The sequence below is a fragment of the Stegastes partitus genome, unplaced genomic scaffold (genome assembly GCF_000690725.1).
Source record: "Stegastes partitus isolate 25-593 unplaced genomic scaffold, Stegastes_partitus-1.0.2 Scaffold132, whole genome shotgun sequence".
NCBI classification, from domain to species: Eukaryota; Metazoa; Chordata; class Actinopteri; family Pomacentridae; genus Stegastes; species Stegastes partitus.
The window spans coordinates 586791-601619 of NW_007577863.1; the positions used below are offsets into that span (position 1 = coordinate 586791).

At 42.8% G+C, this 14829-nt stretch overlaps 1 protein-coding gene across 1 annotated transcript in view; it reads left to right on the top strand.

Annotated features, from left to right (window-relative positions):
* lmo3 (LIM domain only 3) overlaps window positions 1-12990 on the top strand; it is a 52438-nt gene extending 39448 nt beyond the window's left edge. Inside the window, exons 3-4 of the mRNA XM_008278773.1 lie at window positions 2515-2640; window positions 12885-12990. Of these exons, the coding sequence (XP_008276995.1) occupies window positions 2515-2640; window positions 12885-12990 (232 nt within the window). The remainder of the gene's footprint in view (window positions 1-2514; window positions 2641-12884) is intronic.
* Window positions 12991-14829: the final 1839 nt, after the last annotated feature.

Sequence of the window (14829 nt, forward strand, 5' to 3'; positions counted from 1 at the left end):
TGGTGTTCATTTTGGATTTTAAATTTTGCTTCAGCACTAATCAGCATCAGAGAAAAGTGATGAGCTTATGTGTTAAATCACTGGACAGGATGTTCACACCAACAAGGATACAAGGACTTCCACCCAGAACAAAGTAGAGCGACGGTCATTTTCAACAGCGCAGACCACCTTAACTTTGCAAGAGAGGAGCATGGACGGACACAACAAACAGTGAAACATCGCGCTGGTTTGATTTAAGCTGACGGGCAGAACATTTAACACACTGCTTTTTTTTTTTTTTTTTACACAAAAACCTTCCATTTATAATCCAGAACCTTGACTGGCTGGTATTTTGAAATGATTCAGGTTAGTGGAAGGACATTTGCCATCACACAGTGAGAGGAGGCTGCATCGTGACTTTAGCTGTATGAGTTGTCACACAAAGTGCTGGTGTTGTGCTCAAGCGTTCGTTGTCTCATGCTACATCTATTATTTGTTCTTTTTTCACAGTACGTTTTAGATCGGTCGCTCTGCTTTTTCAGGAGACGAATCAGTACTTCATCGATTTCACGCGAGCGGCTTCTGGCAATGCACGTTGGAGATACAGCGAAATTATCTAAATTTAGATTGCTCAAAGGAAACGGCATAATTCTTTTAATTAAGTCAGCGCTAATCCATTGAATAGGCCCCCCTTTGTTGTTTCATCGACCATGTTACAAAAGATATCCTTCATTGTCTGGAGGTGTGTTGACAGTGGCCCTTAATTCTGGAGGTATTCATGAGGGTGCAATCTATCTGCTTCCTTGCCTCTGGGAAACATACTTTCTGAAGGTTAATAAACAACCCTGCATATCCCAAGCCCTGAGATCATTTATCAGATTGCGATCTCTTACAGACTCTGAGAATGGCAGGCTGTTTTATCATTTTAACAATGATGGCTAAAAGTGCCTGAAGAAGTCTGCCTAATGGGTTATTTTGTTATATGATTTTGTTATCAGATATTTTTCCCTTGCTAGCCTGGTCTAGGTCGCTGTGTAGTTACAGCCCTGAATCCCTAATGAATACTTATTATTAATGTCCCCAGAGCAGGCGACGGAATAATGGGGTCCTCCCTGGGCGGTGTTGCCAGCAGTGTCCCTTCTATTTCTATTGCATAGCTGTGGCCCTCTGTTTTTATGTTCTACTGTTGCCCAGCTCTGTACAACCCATTTCTCTGACTGGTTTGGAGGTCCAATCTGTCCCAGCAGCTCATGTTCGTCTGTTTATCACCATCTCTGTGACGGCTGTCGGTCTCATTCTCACCGAGAAGCAGCTGAAGCGATCAAACTCCTGTAATTCTGTCTGTGTCGTATAATAATTACATTTAAGAGAAAGCCACAGTGGGCGACTGAGTCAGAGTGGTTCAGATGGTAAAATGTGCACTTTGATTCACTCCTGAGACTGGACTGAGAATGGGAATAAATACACATGATCCAGTACTGAAAAAAATCATCTCATGTCCAGATTGTTTTTATTTCTTTAATCAAATATTTATTTGCGTCTTTTTTTTTTTTATCTACATTTTCTTTTTTACAGGCTCAGTTAAAAATAAATTACTAATTCCCACAAGTTCAACAAAGAAGGAGTTTACAGTCTACAGTACCGGTTAAACGTGAGAACACACCTGATCATTCAGTGGGTTTTATTTATTTTATTTTTTATTTTTACATTGTAGATTAATGCTGAAGACATCAACACTATGAAAGAACACAAAGGAATGATGTCGTTAACGAAAAAGTGTTAAAAATAATTATCCATTCATCCTTTATCTGTACATGTGGGGGGCTGGAGTCTATCCCAGCTGACTCAGGATGAAGGCAGGTTCACCTGGACAGGTAACCAGTCTATCACAGGGCTACACTTAGAGACAGACAACCAAGCACACTCACATTCACACCTACAGACAATTTAGAATCACCAATTAACCTCAACATGTTTCTGGACTGTGGGAGGAAGCCGGAGAACCCGGAGAGAACCCACGCTGCACGGGGAGAACATGGAGACTCCACATAGGGTGTCCTCACCGGGACGCGAACCGGCGACCTTCTAGCTGTGAGACAGCGGTGCTGACGATGCTAGCCACCGAGCAGCCCCTAAACAAACCAGAACATGTTTTATATTTTCTCCTGGATGGTTTTCCAGCCGTCTTGAAGGATTTCCCAGAGCTGCTGAGCACTTGTTGGCTGGTTTTCCTTCACTCTGCAGTCCAGATCATTCCAGACCATGTCAGTTGGGTTTAGGTCAAAGCTGTCATCAAAGCAAAAGGGGGTTCATATGCGTTCTTTTATAGTTTTGATGTCTTCAGTATTAATCTACAATGTAGAAAATAATTGAATAAAATCCACTGAATGAGAAGGTGTGTCCAGACTTTTGACTGGTCCTCTAAGTGTTGCACAAAGTTAGACACATTCAAGCTTTTCTGTTGGTTTCATAATGCTTTAACTTTCTAATAACTTCCATACATGTGTCTTGTCTTTGTGTTTTTATTTGGCTCAGGTTGTTCGGCGTAACAGGAAACTGTGCAGCTTGCAGCAAGCTAATTCCAGCCTTTGAGATGGTCATGAGGGCCAAGGAAAACGTCTACCACCTGGACTGCTTCGCATGCCAGCTCTGCAATCAAAGGTAAGTGACTGTATCACACGTCTGCTGTGTCCAGGCAGAGGGCCGGTCAGGGCTGCAAGACGGCAGCACACAGAATCCCAAATGCTGCTGATAGGTTTCACATCGGAGAGTTATCTGTCTACCAACTGAGCAATTTAGACACATCTAAAGCCTTGGAACCTGCGAGGCCCAGCACAGTGATTATAATTCTTCACTAGTAATGTGGAGAGTCCAACCTGGTGCTGCAGGTACAGCTACATGTGACAGGATGTAGTGAGAGATTTCAGGACACTGCTCCTTATCGTAGCACCAGATGAGAAGAAGCACTTTGGAGGAGTTGAAGTCAGCTATAGGTAAAGTAGTATTAAAGTTTTGATTAGTTAAGATTTGTTAAAGATGGTGCCATAGTTAGAGGTGATAGTTTATATGAAGCAAGTTAGCAAAACCCGATAATTCTGATAGGACAAGAGAGGAGTGATTGGTTTCCTCCGACCTGGACCATTGGAAAACTGCATCCACGAACTGCAACTCTTTGTAGTCTGACTCATCAACAACTTCTTTAACAATGCTTCATTATGTAGCTAAGTTGTTAGTTATGCTCCACATGGAGGCAGGGTCTTGGATGCAAACTACTGTCAAGTGATCATTCAAAGAAATCATGCATTTTGTTCAACTTCCCTATAATATCATATGGGAAGGTCTTGACCTCACTATGTGAAGTGCCCTCAAATGACTTGTGTCATGAATTGGCATGATATAAATGAACTGAACAGAAATAATAAACCTCTTTCCCATCAGTTCAGCTTAGCCTCAAACAGTACAGAGACACAGAAAATGTACAACTCCTGTTTCACATCCCGTTTTGTTTCCTACCAAACACACGTCACACTCAAGTAATTCATGTTTAAAATAGTAGGTTTAGTGTAATTTGAGACAATATATTTTATAAAACTGAATTATTTGGTCTGTTTTCCCTCAGTTGAATGGGTTGCCCCTGTTTTTAATTATTCAGATTTTCTTTCTGTGATCTGAATACCCCACCATTCACACCTACATTGTGAGAGATGACTTTAAAGTGCTCCAAGTTGACCAGCAGGATTCCTCACTGACTTTTCATCTGCAAACATTGACCATAGTGTTTGCTGCATTAGTTGAAAAAGCGCTATCACTTCAAACTTAGTGTACAGGTGCTTTTAAGGCTCGAGTCTCTGCCCTAGCATGTATGATACTTTGTCCACCTATATCTAAAGGAAACAGTGTCTATACCAGGGGTCGGCAACCTTCAACACTCAAAGAGCCTTTTGGACCCACTGAAAAGAAAACACCAGGAGCCACAAAACCCTTTTGACATCTGAAATGAAGATAACACAGATAGCATATATCGTTTTTGCCTTTATGCTATATATAAAAAAACTGTAGTGCGTTGTATTTACGAAATCAATGAACTGCTACAGAGGAAACAAAAGAATATATTTCTGCATGCAACAAAAGATTTTGAACTCCGAAGAAAAAAAGACACTGGGTTGAAGGTTTCAAATAAAATACTCAGCGTCTATTTGAGTCTTCCTCGTATTTATGAAATAGAAAGCCGATCTTTTATCCATCTGCAGCAAAGTAAAAATGAAGTGCGGTTGTCCTGCTGACTGCAGCTGGACTGCTGACCAGACTGCTGACCGCCTGTGAGCGCTTTGAGACAGGAGGAGCTGAGGACAGTAACTACAGAACGATTTGGTTTTCATGTCAGAGTCTCCAAAAAAGTCTCCAGTAACACCAGAAAGAGTCAATAGATTTGTCACTAGTCGCTTTCGACAAAAAAAAGTCACCAAGAGGATTTAGAAAGTTGCCAGATTTAACGAGAAAGTCACCAAGTTGGCAACACAGTGTGTATTGGTGAGTGTCGCACATCGGACGCATATTTTTAGCATCAAAAAATTAAAAACGTTTTATTTTAATGTTACAAGATCACCAAAATCTTCAAATTCAGAGTTACATTTTAAAAACTAACAAACTGAAAAAAAAACAATTTAATTTAAATACTCATTATTTATTTTCCAAAGCCACAAGGAGCCGCAGCAGAGGGATGAGGGGGCCACATGCGGCTCCGGAGCCGCGGGTTGCCCACCCCTGGTCTATACCTATGCAGCATGGTCGCAGTCATATGTGGTGCGAAAACGTCAGCCTCCATAGCCTCTTGTAGGATGTACCTGGCTGCACCCTCGTGTGATGGAAATAGTTTTATACCAGACAACTGACAGGACTTTTGTGTCCACACAACTAATCCACTAAAACGCCATCAGAAGTTGGGTTTCAGACTCTAGTCAGGATCCTTCAAGTGCTTTGTTCAAAAACTACATAACGGCCTGTTGCCCTGCACACCCTGGACCTCAGAAAAATTCTGGGGAACTTTGTAGGATTTATGTTCCACAACAGTTGTCATATTAATCAAAAACCTTTGGAGGCTGTCTTTGAACATTCTTGCAGCTAATGAACAAAACCAAATGTTGTCAAAGGTTGTTAAAGGTTACCACAAACACCATCAAACAGAAAAACTTAGGTGAAGGTTTATAAGATTACCTGCTGGCTGGGTTCTTGTGCTTTCTCACCTTTTTTCCCAAAACTCAATCATCTGTCGCACACACACATAGAGAATAGTACCAGCACACACACACAAAGCAGACACACTGAGCAGTGTGAAAGGCAAAGGGCCTGGTTACGCACAATTAGCACTCAGTTATTGTCTTGCCACCTCAACTGGCTGCACTACACGGCCTCTCCTAATGGAAGAAGTCAGGTAATCTTCATCAGCCGGGCTCAGGCAGCCTCACTCTGGTCTCCCACATTAAAACCCATTTAAGCATGAGCAAATCTTTCTTTTTACATTAGGGCAGCTGATGAACTGTTGAATAAAATCAACGTTAGTGTGTTTCACGTTGTCCACTGTGGCTTTGCAAGCACAATTCAGATGCCCATCACAATTTCACCACAGACTGGCCAAGATTTATGGTCCAGCACTGGCCTTAACTGAAGCTGTTCCTCAGGTCAGACTTTTTGTTTTCTGTTGGGGGAGATATCCCTGTGTTTAAACATGACCGCCCTAAAACAAGCTCAAGCTTTAATTTGTTGTTTGTTATGACCTCAGAATTAATAAATGAGTCCCACCTAAATGATTATCTCAACATTTACAGGTATATCCTAATTAATACGAGGACCTTTTGCACATTTTCCCAGCCACTGCTTGAGATCTGCCCTGAAATCTCAGTTAGGATTCCCTGAACCGTTTTTTTTTTGCATCTTGTTGTGGCTGACCTGGAAATGAGCTCCTGCTCTTTGTCTGGCATACCAATCTGTCCCCTTGTTCATCTACACCAGCTTTGTCCCCTTTCATCAAACAAACATGAAAGCTCCCATCAAGCCCTCGCCCCATGGGCCCCTCAATAAAGCAATCTAATCCATCTCGCAAATGGCCCAGAGATTTCTCTGTGGAATGCCGTCAGAAAATGTGAAATCTGATAAACAGAGCAGGCAATTGCGAGGTCAGCAGGGGTCATGCAGTGTAATTATCCATCACTCTTGCGGGTCAGCCACAGCCCATGTCGCAGTTTGAAGGTTAAATTGCTACAATCACATATGAGCATAGAGCCGTGCACACACATACCCACTCATGCATCTATTCACGGCATCAGTTGCATCAGTTTCTGTAGGTAGGTCCACTCCACTGTGTTCCACAGTTTAGAACGGGAACTCAAAGCCAGTGATTATTCTGATTTCATCAGGGACTCTCGGCAGGACACTAATGGTCATTGCCATGTTCAGCTATTAAGGGGCCTTGCTTAAGTGACGGGCCTATTAGTGCAGAGCAGAGATGGAGAGACTGGCCCGTTTGCTAAGACAGGACATGTCACTGCAATTGTGACCTGTGACCACTTCCTTGCCGTTTGTCATCATCACTATAAAAATGGCAGCGACCTCTTGTTTCCACTGAAGAAACACTCGGAGCTGAAGCTGCCCCAAGAATAAAAAAAACAGGGGAAAAAGCTTCAACATTTATTTTACAAAGCAAAAACCTATTTTTGCCTTCCCTTTTCCCCTTTTCCTTACTTTGTGCAAGACTTTGAAATGGTTTCAAGCTGAGGGGAGAGAATAGTTTCTGTCCGTGGTGTATCAGTAAAAATATAGGATCTTACATTGGATCTGATCTGTCATGTCTGTACCCAATGTGGCCTTACTCTTATAAACTGGACATAAATCTGTCATTGTGACCTTCCTAGCCAGCCAGACCTATTATTTTTCCTACCTGTGTTAGGAAAGGAAGCAGTACGGCGGTCTTACAGCAGAAGAGATCAGGGGCTGGCTCTGAGGAGAGACGTTATGTTGCTGAGGGTGGGGGTGTTAAGAATAAAGAGGGAGATATGAGATTCCATCCAGCAAGCAGTTAGCCACAGATCAGCCCTGGGGGACAGCTAATCGATGGGGCTGTCGTCCAGCCTCATCATCTAGCCAGTGCTGGCCCAATTTCCCCCTGATGAGCTGGAGGCCACAGTCTAGGGAGGCTGGAGGAAGGTTAGAGCAGAGGGGAGCAGTGGAGAGCAGGATGGGTGACAGTGCAGTGGAAGGTCAGCGCTGATAATAGAGGAGGCTCTACACTGGAGCTTTTGAAGGAGAGACTGACACCAATTGGGTTCAGCACAACTAAGCTCAGCCACTGGTGCCTTGTATGTCATCAATTAGACTTGTTAGACAGATGCCCTAATAGGCAATAAGGGACACAGTTGTCACTTTGTGATGCTTGGTGTTGGGAAATACAAGGCTATGCAGCCATCTTTCTCCAGAAAACATTCAACTTTCTGAGTCTCGATAGTCGATGAGGGGGAAAAAATCTAATGTATAAATGACAAATATTCTATAAAAAGCCCAATTTTGTCTGTCAGTAGGGATGATACAACAGTTCTTCATAAAAATGTCAAAATTTTAAAGATCCAATGTACGCTGTGCACCGTCAGAGGACATGTACTTTAAGAATGAAGTGGTTTTTTTTTTTTAAGTTACTCAATAGGGGCTTGTTTTTGAAAGAACGTTTATAATAGATTAGCCTTGACAAACTGTCATTTTAAGTACGACACATAGACTGTATAAAAGATGGACGTAGCTACCGTGACGTCACCCGCTGGTTTCTGCACTGAGAAAATGAAGCCAGGGTTTTGCTACTTCCTGGTTGACATCTTGGATTTTTGGAGCCAGTGACGCAAAAATCGTCGGAGGGGGGCGGAGCCATAGGAGCAGTGATTGGTCAGACGGATTGAGAGGCGGGCCCTCTCTGCCCGCCCACATTTACCGGCTTCTGCTCGCCTCCCCCCCAACGTCGCTGCCAACTGTCAATCAAGCCAGCCACGCCCCTTGCCCCGCAAAATGTTAACGATTTTTTAAAAATTCAGTATTGATTTATTTTCAGATTGACCACCTGATCTCTGGATTTGACCATGAAAACTAATAAGAACAAAATCCTGAGCTGTAGGAATGCAGTATTTGGTGATCTGTGATCACTTCTTTTCCAGTTCCAGTCTATGGGAGCCAGGGCTTTGTGGAGCCAGCAGCTAGTGGACGTAGTGATATTGCAGGTTTCTGACACTTCCAGGTTGGCTTCATTTTTCAGGGCCGGTTGCTACGTCCATCTTTTATACAGTCTATGGTTTGACATCTAGATGTGAAATGTGAGGCTGCATTTAAAATAAGCCACAGCTTGGTAACATCAGAAAGTGAGATAGCAGCGTTTATCCAAGTGTGATCATAAAGTAAGTGCTTTTGGGAGTTTAGTGATGTCGTGACTCCTTGTGCTTAAAATCACTTACAACGCAATAACCTAACACAGATCTACAACTTAGCTTTAATGTAAGATGGCAGCTGTATCATCCACGACTGTCTCTTGTCACCGGCTCTTCTGCAGAGTTTGTACTGATGTTGAACTGGAAGGGGAGAGACACAGCTGATAGGATGGCTGCAACATTGTCTGAAATATCTGTTGCTTTGGTGCATTTGGCACCAAAGATGGAGAGAAACTAAAAAAAAAAAAAAAAGAAATTCTCCTTCTCTACATGTGGAATTATATTCTCTACATCACATGCCCCAAACAGAACTCATCTGTAGCAGGTCCTTGTACGGCTGCAGTCTGATTGCCCAGCAGCAATCTGCCAGTAAAGATTTACAACATGCTGTTACAATTAGACATCAGTGTCGTAGGGCCAAGTGTTTCTGAACCTGCATGCATCTTGACAGTAATTACATCAGGTGCAGCTGAGAGTATTTTCTGTCTTTGAAAATTCCTGTTTATTTGAGTGGAAAATGAATATCTGACTTAACGTGGGCCTCCGAGGCAAATAGTTTGCATTGCAATACATCTTTTAAGTGTGTGCCTGTGGAAGCCTTTTTTTTTTTCTCTTCCTCCCACATCAAGAGGTCTCCAAAGGCTCATTATTCACAGTCACCTCTAAGTAAAGCAAAGGTAGAAGGAGGAAAGTGAAGGCAGTGCAGACAAAGAGGAAGACAGAAGCAGGGCTAACTTGCTGACTGGTGGATAAGATTGCACACCATAATGATATAAGTACAGCACTTGTGATAACATGCGATTTAACACTGGATCTGTTATGAAGGTTGAGCCGTCGTTAGACCCTATGATAAGAATTTTCACTTTTATGTGTTACAAATAAGTAACAAAGGTAACACCTGTACCTAAGTTAGTAATACAGATTACATGTTTAAGTCAAGTCGTTAGCTTTATTGTCAGTTTTGCCATATGTACAACATACAGAGAAGTGAAATTGCCATACTCCCACAGTGAAAAATGAACAACAACAAAAAGTTTTAAAAAAGAAAAAAACAGAAAAAAGTAGAATATAGCTATAAGTGGGATATAGACAAAAAACATAAAATGCAATTCTGACCATAAACAACAATAAGCAATAATGTGCAATTTCAAGTAAAGTGGCATGGTAGGGGGGGCAGAGCAGGAAGGGAGTTCAGCCTCCTGACAGCTTCCTGGTGGATGAAGCTGTCCTTCAGTCTGCTGGTCCTGGCCCAGAGACTCCACTGTCTCCTCCCTGATGGCAGCAGACTGAAGATAGATAGGTGGGTTCACCTGGAATATGGAGGGCTTTATGGGCCAGATGGATGTTAGAATGTCCTCGAGTGAGAGGAGAGAGGCACCAACATCTTCTCAGTTGCTCTCGCTATGCGCTGGAGGCTCTTTCTGCAGGACTCAGTGCTTCTGTAAAAGGTGCACCTGATGGGGGGCTGGCGCTCTGGCTCCAGGAACCACAGACATTGTTGAGCCTTCCTGGCCAGTGATGTGGTGTCAGTCCAGGAGAGGTCCTCTGTGATGTGCACACCCAGGAACTTGGTGCTGCTCACCCTCTCTCCAGCAGCACCATCGATGGTCAGAGCAGCATGCTGGGTGTGCGCTCTCCTGAAGTCCACAACAATCTTTTTCATGTTATCCACATTCAGAGAGAGCTTGTTGTCTCTGCACCACATGGCCAGGTGGCTCACCTCGCTCCTGTAGTTAGTCTCATCGCTGTTGCTGATGTGACCCACGACAGTCGTGTCGTCCGCAAACTTGATGAAGCGGTTGGAGCTGGAACTCAGTGTGCAGTCGTGGGTCAGCAGAGTGAAGTAGAGGAGGCTTAGTACACATACTTGGGGGGTCCCTATGTTCACTGTGATGGTCCTGGATGTGTTGCTGCCGACCCATACTGCTTGTGGTCTTCCTGTCAGGAAGACCAACAAATAACAATTAAATGTACCAGACTTGCTCTGCACTTCCTTTTAAAAAAATAGTGGTAAGGACAACACGAGGTGTTTAGTTTGAGATGCCCGTGATGGTCCCAGTGTGATACCCGCCTCATAACTGGTGCAGAGACGCCACATATGCTGTTGACATTTCACAAAGCAGAAACAGTTTGGCCATAAGCGGAAAGCAAGGATGACAACTGTGAGCAGAGAGCGGAGTGAAGGAGAATTTAGAGGGAGAGAGAAAGAACAACTACTGGAGACAAGATGTAAATAAATGAATAAAGCTGAAGTGGTGTCGGCGTAGACAGACAGAGAAGCTTTTAGTTTGAAATGCACCTGTCTCTTTTTAATCATATTCCGGTTCCCTAACAAAGGTGCCCAAACATCCAGATATTAACCACAACAAATATGTATGAACAATGATGTATTGGGAAAACATACATAAACATAAACAACATTTCCTCAGTTTAATCTGCAATATTGTACGTTAAACTGTTTCCTGATGTATTACTTGGTTTAGACAAGTTTGTCTCTTTTCACAGTACTTTTTATTCACATAGTACTTTTATACTGTTCTTTTATTTAGAAACTCTTAGATCTAGATTTCTATATTTATGCCATGTCTTGTTATTGTTGTGTACCACAGTTTCATTCACTACGCCAAAGTCCTTTTGTGTGGGAGCTCACTTGGCAATAAAAGGCTTTCTAAAAAATATATAAATAGAAAAATCCAGTGTTGAGGTTTATGATATCATACTCTACATTTAAGGAAAGAAAACCACAAGCTCAGGACTCCAGGGTCATTTCTGAATTTAGCAGTCTTTAGACAAAACAGTGAAAACTAAAATACAATCCAGTGGTTTAGGTTTTGCCCTGAGACCTGTCCAGGGTGTCCCCTTCCTTGGCCCTAAGTCAGCTGGGATCCATCCCCCCGTGACTCTGCAGAGAATAAAGAGATGAATAGAAAATGGATGGACACATTTAGGGTTTTACTTTTTCAAAATCATTCTCTTGAATTCCCTACAGTGTGAAGACCAAAGTGTGACCTCACTTGTTAGATCCTGGCTACACGCCTGCTACATTTACTGATTTTCAATTTTGACTCTGCAACAGTTTCTTTTTTTTCCAATGTTGACATTTTGGAGAGGACACAGCCATGACTGTGGTAACTTAAATAAAACTGACTAAATATGATGCTTATATAATGTGTTTAGTCTGTTTTTTGGGGGTTTATTTTCCTGTCATACTGTTTCAAGCAAGACAGTTTCGTACGGACCGGTCATTGTGCACATAATAGTAAAACAAAATTCTATTAAAAAGGTGTCATAAACAAATAGAATTACTTTTTATTGCTAAATATGTTTTCACTTTTCTTCTGTCTCGGCATCGAGTCTCTCCCTCTTTTCTAAGAAGCTCACCAGAGACGTTTGTCAAGTTCAGAAACAACAACAGGCGGAAGAGGATGGAGACGAGCTAGTCATTTTTCAAAATAAAACACCCTGCAGACGCCGGTGAAAATAAAATAAACCAATAAAACCTTTTTATTCTTTCTGTGCGGCCCGTTACCAAATGACCCACGGCCTGGTACCGGTCCTTGGCCCGGTGGTTGGGGACCGCTGATTTATTTGACCAGGACATTCATGGATGGAGTTGTGATAGTATGTCCTGATGAGATTTTCATGAGCTTCTCTGAAAAAAAAAAAAGGCCTGACTTTATTGGTTCCCAGTTCAGTGAAGGTTGGCGAGATGTTACCTCAGACTTATGTACTGTATGTACTGGGCAGGTAATTGGCTTAAATTTGATCAGCCTCTGAAACACGTCTTTATTTCTGAGTTGTTTGTGCCGGTACCTACCTACGGTATTTTGAATCCTTCTAATTGGTCCCAGATGAATGCAACAAATCATGCTTTCAATTTGCCTCGCAGCCGTGAATAAATGCTGCTACCAGAGTGACCTCATCAGCTACCTGAGCTCCACTCTGTGTGAACAGCTTCCAGATCTGGACTCAGCAGTCTTAACATCCAGGGAAGTCAAACAGAGGCAATGCTCACTGTTCCCCTCCCATCCCCCCCTCCACCCCAGCTCCGCCTCCCCTTCGGTAAACACTGGCACTGCTGCTTGCTGCCCTTGTCCAACCTACACATTGCGGGAGATAAGCGACCCTCGGGACAGAACAACGAGAGTAACCGCCTCTTACGCGTTCAACATAATCTCCTCTTACCACTGGACTGAAAGGTCACGCGTAACCATGCACCCCTTCCTCCCCGAGCAGGATGGCTGCTGAGGTGGTGGGTTTTTTATATAAGCGTTGCTGGTGGAACTGAACCTTGGGCTGAAACTTAGATAATTCAACCCCAGGGTTTGGGACCAAGGTTACAGGAAATTAGCAGCCGGTTTGGTCTTGTAGCCTAAAGCCCAGCTGTAATGATGACATTCTAGCTGTGATGTAAACACCCTCTTCTGTCTCTTTTGTGTGTTGCAGGTTTTGTGTGGGAGACAAGTTTTTCCTGAAGAACAACATGATTCTGTGCCAGACGGACTATGAGGAGGGACTGATGAAGGAGGGCTACGCTCCCCAGGTCCGCTGACCCTCACAGTCCAACATGAAGAATGAGGAGGATAAGGAGGATTGGGAAGAAGAGAGAGACTGAAGGAGAGCTTGCAATCACAAAACAAAAAGCACTATTGCCTCCTGCCCAGCTCTTGTCCCCCACATGTACATAACTAAGAATGCCCCCCAGAGAGGGGTCACACTGCTGTACAGAATAGCCATAGAGACAAAGTGGCAGGGAAACCCCTGGAAGCCTACAACAAATTACAAGTATGAAAAACATGTTTGTACATTTCTTTGTTTGTGACTGACAGATGTTGCCTCTTTCCACCAACAAACACTGACCTCAGAGCAATTTCTAACTGACAGTTGATCCTGGTTGTTGGAAAAAAAGAAAAAGAAAAAAAAAAAAAAACTCTCCCAAAAGCAGACTTCTCTCATCTTATCTGGCAAAGACAGACAGCGTCCCACCTGGCAGCAAAGTTCAACAGCTTAAACTTGAATCTAAAATACACTGAGGTTTTGTCAGTCAATGTAATTTTGAGATAAAGACATTTTTACATTATATCAGATTAAAAAAAAAAAAAAAAATACAGCAAATTTAAAATGAAAAGTGGCAAAAATAATGCTTTTGGATGACTGGCTGCTGTGTGTGTGTGTGTGTGTGTGTGTGAGAGAGAGTGTGTGAGTGTGTGTGTGTGTGTGTGTGTGTGTGAGTGTGTGTGTGTGAGTGTGTGTGAGCAGTCTTGCAGGGCTTTGCCTGGTCATCGTTCTTTCAGAAGCTTACGATTGAAAAATGGATCACATGAGTGTCATCGTGCTTTTAACTCAAACTGTTTTATTCCATATCAAACAAACAATTAGTGGTTGTGAAATAATCTGTGCTGTCTGTCTGAATGAATGAACTCTCTCACCATCACTATTTAAAATGTATCTGAGAACACGTCACGTACAACCACCAGAGCCGCTGTCCTGTTGCCCCCGAGCCAAGTGGTTCATATCATCATGCCTGGCAGCACCAATTGTAATTGGGTGTTTTAAGGCTCACAAAAAGACAGAGTAAGCGTGCTCTTAATGCATTTTAGATATGTTGACACATTAAGGCAGATGAAATGACTTTGTGAATGGCTAGTAGTGATGAAGAGAGACAACTACTGACAGGATTTTTTTAGCTTTTTAGCCGCCGACCTTCTTCACACCGAACAGCCTTCACACAGATTTAGCATCTAGCTGGTGAAGAAAGAGGAGCATTTAACCCCTAAAGAGTCAGATGCTTTTTGCAGAGTGGTGGAGATGAAATCAGAGCTATACAGTTGTCTTGTGTTCATCAGGGTCTGCTGGGGATGCAAACAAGCAAAACATTAGCCAATAACTCAATTAGGGAATAGAACCATATGTCCAAAGTTTTAGGCTTGTTCTGTTGCCCACAAGTGGGCAAAAATCAATCAGCTTTTAGCATTATGGGTCAGATTTAATGCCAGTAACACGTGGCTGTGCAGGATCTGTCTCGGGGTGGCAAGAGTCCGTTCCATGAAATCAGAACATTAGAACACTTTGGGTAGTATTTGTGCAGTCTGGGTTCGGACTGCGACTCCAGGCTCTGTTTTTGTGTAGGAAAGCTGCGTATCTGTGGGTGGAGACGGTCTTTCTATTCCTTTCTATTGCTAACCTTGTTTTCACATAGCTTAATTAAACATACGGGGAAATTCTCACAAAATTCTTGTAAAGGTTGTAGGGGCGTGGGGATGGATCGGGTGGGGGATGGTGGGGCTTGGTTACTTTTTGTACAATATTTATTTGATAAGCATTCAGTGCATAATCTGTTGTCCAAATTTGGCATTGTTTGTTTGACGTGCTGATACTTGAATCCAATTAT